Source organism: Colossoma macropomum, unplaced genomic scaffold (assembly GCF_904425465.1).
Source record: "Colossoma macropomum unplaced genomic scaffold, Colossoma_macropomum, whole genome shotgun sequence".
Lineage (NCBI taxonomy): Eukaryota > Metazoa > Chordata > Actinopteri > Characiformes > Serrasalmidae > Colossoma > Colossoma macropomum.
In genome coordinates this window covers 13,380,608-13,389,263 of record NW_023494785.1, presented here as the reverse complement: position 1 = coordinate 13,389,263, position 8,656 = coordinate 13,380,608, and the positions used below count along the sequence as shown (strand labels likewise).

The window sequence follows — 8,656 nt, the reverse complement described above, 5'->3', positions numbered from 1 at the left end:
GCCTGAACCTGGATCATGTGATCACTGCTGACCAATCAGCAGCTCCGCCTTGAACTGAAAGTTCACACTGTGAAATGATCTCTTTCAAACTGACGAATAAAGAAAAGAGACAAAAATAAGGAGCAGGCTGTCAACTAATTCTACTAGGTACGAACGAATGAGCGTGTGAGCAGAAGCGAGCCTGTAATAGACACAGCAGTACTTTCACAGGGACATTCTGAAAAATTATAGGAGAGCTTTTCAACATTTTTTAAAGACTTGAATAACTGTCTATGGACATGGTTCCCAATCTGGCCCTCAGGGCCCCCAGACAGTACACATTTTTACATCATCCTATTCCCATGTGCGTAGCCCCTAAGGTGACATTGTGATTATTTTTTAATAAACCACAAATTAACATATTGAGGCCACAATTTATTATATTGAAACCACAAATTACTATACTGAGGCCACACATAAATATGTTGAACCCACAAGTTGTGGCCTCAGTATAGTACTTTGTGGCCTCAGTGTATTAATTTGTGCCCATGTCTTATAAAAAAAAAAAAGTCACCTTAGATCACCTTGTCACCTTAGGGGTTCCGCACACGTGTGGTGAGTTGGGTTGTAACAAAAATGTGGACAGTATGTGGGGGCCCTGAGGGCTGGGTTGGGAACCACAGGTCTATGGGATGCAATGAAAATCATTTTAACAGGAACTCTGAAGAAATGTAACCATTGCTGCTGCTGTGAATATGCTTATTTGCATCCTTCAGTGGTGCCACAGTAGTCTCTAGAGTGAGATTTTTGGTTTAAAGACTCAGAAAACCCATTTCTGCTGGTGTATCTTGAAGGGGGGAGGATTTTTTAAACGCCCACCCAATGCAGAAGGAAGCCATCGCTAATGCTTCTGCTAGGAAACCAAATATAGTCTGTATTTATTAGCCTCTACATTAGTGGCTACACTTGCAGTCAGGTTTATTTATTGCAGCGAGGAGATTCCCAACTTTTGAATAATACGTTTGCATAATGCATGCTGGTTATTGTAGCGAGAGAAAATTGATTAAATCAATTAAAATCAAGGATACCAAATGATGGATTATGTTAAACCAGTGAGGCTGAGGGATGCAAAGTGGTGCTACTGAATACACAAAATGATGACAACTAATATATTATATCCTAGTTTTAAGCCAGAATTGGCCTTTTAATAAAAGAGAAACTTGTACCTAACAGGATAAAATAAGAAGAACAACAAAATGGTTATTATTATTATTATTATTATTACTATTATTACAGGAAGAAAAGAATAAGAAAGTAAATAGTAGGGCTGGTAGAAGATGATAGAATAGTTTAGCATATTCTCATATGACATGGGCTGTAAATACAGTACCTGCAGAATACAGGCTATTCAGAAGCGTTGTAATGTAAATCAGACCCAGCAATCACAATATGTTTGAGGATTTTTATTATGTTGCTGATTACATTTTAACCAGGTGAACGGTGTTCTAAGACAGAGTTTCTCAATCCTGTCAGCCCTGCCCAGCGCAGTTTAGTGTTTCTCTGATCCTCCCAGTTCAGTACTCAGAAAGGGCTTATTAATTAGCCAATGAGTTAAATCAGTCATGTTGGCAGCAGACAGAGTGAGAGAGTTAAAATGTGCAGGAGAGGTTTACTTCAAGACCAGGATTGAGAAACAGATTGAGAAAAGAGTTTAAGAAAGTACTTGAGTAGATAAACTTCATTTTTAAACACTTTAGTCTTGCATGTTTGTGCTGCAGTTACTGATTGCTCTATGTCTCTCATGGCCATTGCTTTTGTGGAGACAGGATACAAATATAACTGCAGAGAGATTTCACAGCTGATGCTGGCCATGATACTATGGGAGAGAGTGGTATGTAAACATCTGTAATTTAGAAGCATTTAATTTAAACTGTGCTTAGTATTAGTAACAATAATTTTAAGAAGTACTATTGAATATGTAACTACAACCTAATTTTCAAAAAAGTTGGGACACTGTGCAAAATGTAAATAAAAACAAAATTCAATGATGTGAAAATCATTTAAACCCTGTATTTCATTGACGTCTGAGGGCCCAAAGATTATAGCCAGCAAACACTGGTTTTTGGCCCTGTCCCTTGCATACAGAGATTTCTCCAGATACTCTGAATCTTTTAATGTTATTATATACCAAATATATATATATAAAAGTTCTTTGCTATTTTATTGAGAAATGTTATTTTTGAATTGTTGCACTATTTGATCATGCAGTCTTTCACAGAGTGGCGAACTCCTCCCCATTATTACTTCTGAAAGACTCAGCCTCTCTGGGATGCTCTTTTATACCCAATCACGTTATTGACCTGTTGCCAATTAAGAAACAGGTGTTTTTTTTAAGCATTACACAACTTTGCCAGCCTTTGGTTGCCCCCATCCCAACTTTTTTGGAACGTGTTGCTGGCATCAAATTCAAAATGGGCGTATATTTTTCAAAAAACAATAAAATTTCTCAGTTTCAACATTTGATATGTTGTCTTTGAAGCATTTCCAATGAAATATAGGGTTTAAATGATTTGCGCATCCTTGAATTTTTTTTATTTACATTTTTACAGCACCCCAACTTTTTGGAAATGGGGTTGTAAACTAAACAGTTGTTTTGAGTCTTGGTCCAGGTGTGCCTGTGTTGTTCCTATAGTTCTTAGACGGGAAATGACATTTATCTGCTGTGTTAGCAAAATGAGAATGTAAGGCTACAATGGGTTCATAAATGGGAACATAAATTATTTGATGAAGTCTAGATTTTCAGATCGCTTTCTGAATACAGGAACTGAATTAGCTTTCCTGTTTTTTCCTTCCTGATTTGTTTGCACAGTTTGGTATATAAGAGGGGATTTCAGTGCAGTCCTCAGAGATTCCCAGCCAGTCTGCAGTGTTGCTGTGTTTCATTTCCTAGCACAGGCCACTTGCATTATCCTGTCATTGATTACCTGGCTGGGCTGAAACAGAACAAAAATGTGGACTGGCTGGAAGTCCCACAAAGACTGGATTGAACTCTAGCCCTTTATTAGCATAAAACAGAGGGCCATTGTGCAGCACAGTTTGGTAGTTTCTCTACTCAAACACACCCACTAAACCTGGCAATTTAACAGATGAGTGTAATCAGGTGTGTTTGAGCAGGTAAATGACCAAATTGAGCTGGACACCGGCCCTCCAGGACCAGTTGGAGTTGTGCACCCCTGCCATAAAATGAATTCATATCTACAACTTAATGTTATGGTTTTTTTTTTTAATTCAACAACTACACGTATGCTTTAGAGACATTGGTGGCTGCTTGTCCTTTGACACATAATTACATGACCATTCTTGAAAAAGACATGCCAGTCTAGGCTCACCATTGTTAAATTGCTATCCATAAGTTTATTTTGTTTTCTCTTTAACATTTGATGCTGTACATAAGTGGCTGCTTAACTTTATGGCACAAATTATTCTAACATTTCTAGAAAACAAGACATGCCCTTGTGTGGTCCAGGGCCACGTAAACACCCCAAATGTACTGATATCATAATTTTTTTTGTTGTGATAGATTACAGTAACTTACAGTAACCACAGAGGCCTGTATTGACATGTGCCTTACTGCCGGTTCATAAGTGGCTGCTTAAGATTTTCTTTTTTTTTTTTCAGAAAACAGAAAATGCCACTGCATTTTCCAGACTTACTATGCACCCCCTTCAACCTCTACACTCATGATATCCATAACTTGTTTTTTATTTGTTTCTTTTTAAAACATGGTATGTCCAAACATTTGTAGACACCTGCTCATCCAATGTTTCTTCTGAAATCAAGGGTATTAATAGGGAGCTTCTCCCACTTTGCTATAGTAACAGCCTCTACTTTTCTGCAAAGGCTTTTCACTAGATGTTGGAACATTGCTGTGAGAATATGATTGCATTCAGCCACAAGATCATTAGTGAGGTCAGGTACTGATGTTGGATGATTAGTTCCACTCTAACTCATCCCAACGGTATTAGATGGAGCTCCATAACTTCAGAGAACACAGTTCCGCTGCTTCACAGTCCAATGCTGGGGGGCTTTAGGCCACTCTAGCCAACGCTTGGATTTGGGCATGGTGTCTTTGGGCTCATGCATGGCTGCTCCAGAGCATGCCATTCTATTGTCAGTGGATTTCTGTGGAGACTAATTCCAGCTGATTGTGCACAACTGAACTCCTGTATCAACAATTTGTGCATATTAAAGTAACTGAATTCACTCCTAGGGAGTGTCCGGGCATATTTGCACATACAGTGTGTTTCAACAACTTTACAACTTCTCAAATTTGGTAGCACTCTAATCATAAACCGCACCACAGTGGCCTGTCTGGATCCATGCTCTGCAGTAGCTGCTTAACTTTTCAGGCCCACGCGCGTGCGGGCGGCGTGCGCGTGCCCGGGTGCGCGTCCACAGCCACGCGGCGCGCTTCCACTTTAAGGAGGCGGACCCAGCCGCAGAGCGTGGTGTGTTTCTAACCGAGCCCGGAGTGGCACATGGAGACGGTACACCAGCGCTAGACTAATCCTCTTCGACATGGCGAACGCAGGCGCGAATGTTACGGAATGACTGAAAGTTTCAGCTCTTCACCTCCAGCTGACAGGTTGCCGTATCTCCCCCTCGCACGGTTCCAGAAAACGCGCCTCGACTATTTTTATCCCGCTCTGTTGCCACTGAAGCGGCTGTAAATGCGGCAACGTTGGCGACTCCCGTCTGCTGTGGAGCGTCACGGAGCTCTGTGAGAGCTGGACAGCAGCGAGGACAGGAGCCCCTCTCAGATGAGCACAGACTGCCTTGCCTGGGAGACACGAGGGAAAGAGAGAAGGTGGAAGACTGAGATGGACGAGGTAGCAGAAGGAGACTGACTGACTGGCTGACTGACTGAGATATGGCAGCTTCTAGTAACTCAAGTCTTTCAGGTTCCTCCGTCTCCTCTGGTGAGTACTGGTCAAAGTGGGCATGTTTATGGGACTGGAACTCGCGCTCTGCCACTTTCCAGCTATAACCTCGATATTAGCCCGAAAATAAGCGTTTAGAGAAGCCGCTGTGCGGTCGTTTTAGCAGGCTATATCATGGCTTTGGGTTTGGCGAGCAAATGCTATTAGTTACTCATTAAAGCAGGACAGAACACGCTGAGGTGTGTCATTCAGCTCAAGTCTGTTTTCCTCGTTCCTGAATGAGAAACGTGTATTTTTTCCCACATTACTGTGGCTTCAGTATACTTCATCAAAGGGTCTGGAGCTGTGATATTGCCAGTAGTGGTGGGCGGGATTGATACATTGCTACGATGATACAATTGTGTACGATATTTTCTGAATATGTCGTGATATTACATTAGTAATGCTGGCTTTATATATATATATATATATATATATACCAGATGTTCATTAAATCTTGTTTCTACGCTCATTGTCTATTTTATCAGCTCCACTAACCAAATAGGTGCACTTTGTAGTTCTACAATTACAGACTGTAGTCCATCTGTTTCTCTGCATACACAGGACCACCACAGAGCAGGTATTATTTGGGTGGTGGATCATTCTTAGCACTGCAGTGACACTGATGTGGCGGTGTGTTAGTGTGTGTTGCGCATGTACGAGTAGATCAGACACAGCAGTGCTGCTGGAGTTTTTTTAACACTGTGTCCACTCACTGTCCACTGTATTAGACACAAACACCTTACTGATCCACCTTGTAGATGTAAAGTCCAAGACAGTAGCTCATCTGTTGCTGCACAGTTTGTGTGGGTCATTCTCTAGTCCTTCATCAGTGGTCACAATACACTGTTGGCTGGATATTTTTGGTTGGTGGACTATTCTCAGTCCAGCAGTGACACAGAGGAGTTTAAAAACTATACCTGCTCTGTGCTGGTCTTGTGGGATTCCTGACCACTGAAGAACAGGGTGAAAGGGGGCTACCAAAGTGTGCAGAGGAACAGATGGATTACAGTCTGTAATTGTAGAACTACAAAGTGCACCTGTATGGTAAGTGGGATTGATAAAATGGACAGTGAATGTAGAAACAAGGTGTACTTAATGAAGAATGAACATTGTGTTAAAATTTCATGTTGAATGGACCAACAGAAATAGCCAAAAATGATTTGGGAAAAAAATTAATTTTACATTAAATTCCAGTACAAGTTAATATGTTTTTCCTCCATATCTTCATTTTGGCCTTTTTATACAGTGTGAAAATATGAGCTGCCTTTTACATTGTTTCGAAATGTCAAGACAAATGGGTGAACAGAAATTGATCCAAGAGACATAGGATAAAATCTTATTATGCAAACTTACGTTGAAAGTTAAAAATATTCTTCTCCTGAAAAGTTACTTTTTTGGTCCTAAATGTTATGATTTTTAAACCGCTCTTTCAAAAAGAGCACCCACTAAATTACAAATATAGCAGTTGTCAGGACCTAGTACCATGTGTAAAGTGTGCAGAATAGAAATAAACTAAAAACCAACTGCTTGGCAACAGGGACACTGCTATTTTACAGGCATTATGTCATGGGTACAACGCTTCATTTCACTAAAAATATTTCTAAAACTGAGAACTAGTGGTACATCAAGGGTATGTCAGCATCCGGTATACTGGACTAGTTGCCAGTGCACAAACCACATCTATTCTCACTCATAACTGGAACAGAACTGTAATATGCTAGTGCTGGACTGCTATGATTGCTTCAGTGAGAGGTGCACGCCTTGTGGTTAGGGCAGTCAGAGATTACTTGGTTGTAATAAAGGATACACGGAGCAACTCTGATCACCATTATTTAGTTTTAAGAGAGCACTTTCTGTTTTTAGACCAAATTGGCCACACTGCCACATGATTTGCTGGAAAACCAAAGGTAAAGAATTATAGATCATCTGCCTTTTCTTCACTGAAGCCACAATTGCTTTTGCATGCAGTATTACTGTTTAAAAACAGTGTAGTAAAGACATTCTGGCTAATGATGTTATGACAAAGTTTCAATGAGAAAAGTTAAAAGTGACTGTATGTGAGGAGTGGACAGGGTTTTGCTGTTTTAGTGTTAAAGAAAAAATCCCTATGGTTTTTTAAATAATGAGTTTGATTTAGTATGTAAGCATTGTTAAAATTTCAAAATGTGCTGTCCACTACTTTATCCATATGGACCTTATAGGAAAAAATACGCTGCATAAACAGTCCATTTTGAATTCATTATATCTGTGATGTCATGAGAACCAACACATTTACATGTATCTGCTTATTCAGCCTACAGCAGATTAGCCCTGCACATACACACTGAAGTTATAAGCATTTCCGCCTGGACATACATAAACATAAGTGGACCTCTTGAGTAAAAAAGGTAAAATATGAGAAAAATGTAGGATATGGACTAAGAGCATAGGGATGCTGGTATACCATGACAGATGTTGCAAAAATAAGCTATGTCAGTTTTTTTTTAGCAAGAAGCATTAACTTTATTAATGCTATCTTATTAACTATGTATAATATGTTTAATACATCATACATTTGGAAACGTCATGATACTGAATTTCATCAGTATCACCTTAGTTAAATGTTTATGTCAAGTGTAAAAAGATCTTTCCTGGCCATTTATTATCATAAACTATCTGATCACCCCAAAGTGCCCTCAAAGAAAACTCCAGACAAGAACAAGAGAAAACTTGATTGTTATACATGTAGTACCAGCTGACATAGAAACAGTGCCAATTCAACCAAATTTTGACTTGATTAGAGTCAAAAATGCAAGTATGATTACAGGTTTAAACCCAGAAAACATGAACATGGTATCTAAGAGCAGTTTTGGAAAGAAGGCTTCTACCAATTGAGCACATTTACTTCTCGTGTGAGGCCTTGGGGAGCACTAATATCTGATTGTAGTTCACCTGAGACGTCAGTATTAGTGCGAATTTCTCCTTGTCAAAGCCATATCTCTCAAAGGAGGGGTAGACATAATAATACATTTTGTGCACAGTCTAAAGCTTATTAAACATGAATACGAAGCGGTACAAATGGCTCAGGTAATAACTGCAGTGAAGCCGAAGTCATGAAGAGATGAATGTGAGAGATGTTTTCCGCTATGAGTGAGTCATTAAGCCCTGTGCTGTGAGCCCAATGAAAGCTAATTACCCAAAGAGCCCCGCTTCCCTTCATTTTATTCACTTGAGGGAGATTTTCTATTATCATGACCTTATTATCCTGAAAAAATCATTGCAGTTGAAAATGAGCTTTTCAGATCCTTTGTCATTGTAAATGCTGAGAGGTTTGTGTACCACATAACTGGGAGGCCAGTGATTTGCCATTGTTTTGCACCTTATATCTGTGCTTCAGCTGCTCATAAAACACGCTTTGATGCATATACTGTTGTGAAGCACATGTTCTGAATGGTTATTATGGACATTAGAGGTGTCTACATTATAGATTTAGATGGAACATTAGCCATGTAATAGGCATATTAGGTGCAGAAGACCTTGGCTGGCAATGAATTGGATTCACTTGGCACTGAATCTGCTTTTCAGATGTACAAATGCCTCAGATATGCAATATTCATGTCTGTGCACTTTACAGTAATAAATGCTCACTTGTGATGAGTGTAGTTTGGACCGCTGAATAATTTTGCCTGAGGATCTAACATTTCCTAAAGCCATAA

The 8,656-nt window shown here is 39.7% G+C and overlaps 1 protein-coding gene across 1 annotated transcript in view; it reads left to right on the top strand.

The window, feature by feature from the left end:
• The first annotated feature begins 4,471 nt into the window (after window positions 1-4,471).
• The window catches only part of chn2 (chimerin 2), a 41,758-nt gene continuing 37,573 nt past the window's right edge, over window positions 4,472-8,656 (top strand). The window contains exon 1 of the mRNA XM_036582949.1: window positions 4,472-4,958. Coding sequence (XP_036438842.1) covers window positions 4,910-4,958 — 49 coding nt within the window. The 5' untranslated portion in view covers window positions 4,472-4,909. The remainder of the gene's footprint in view (window positions 4,959-8,656) is intronic.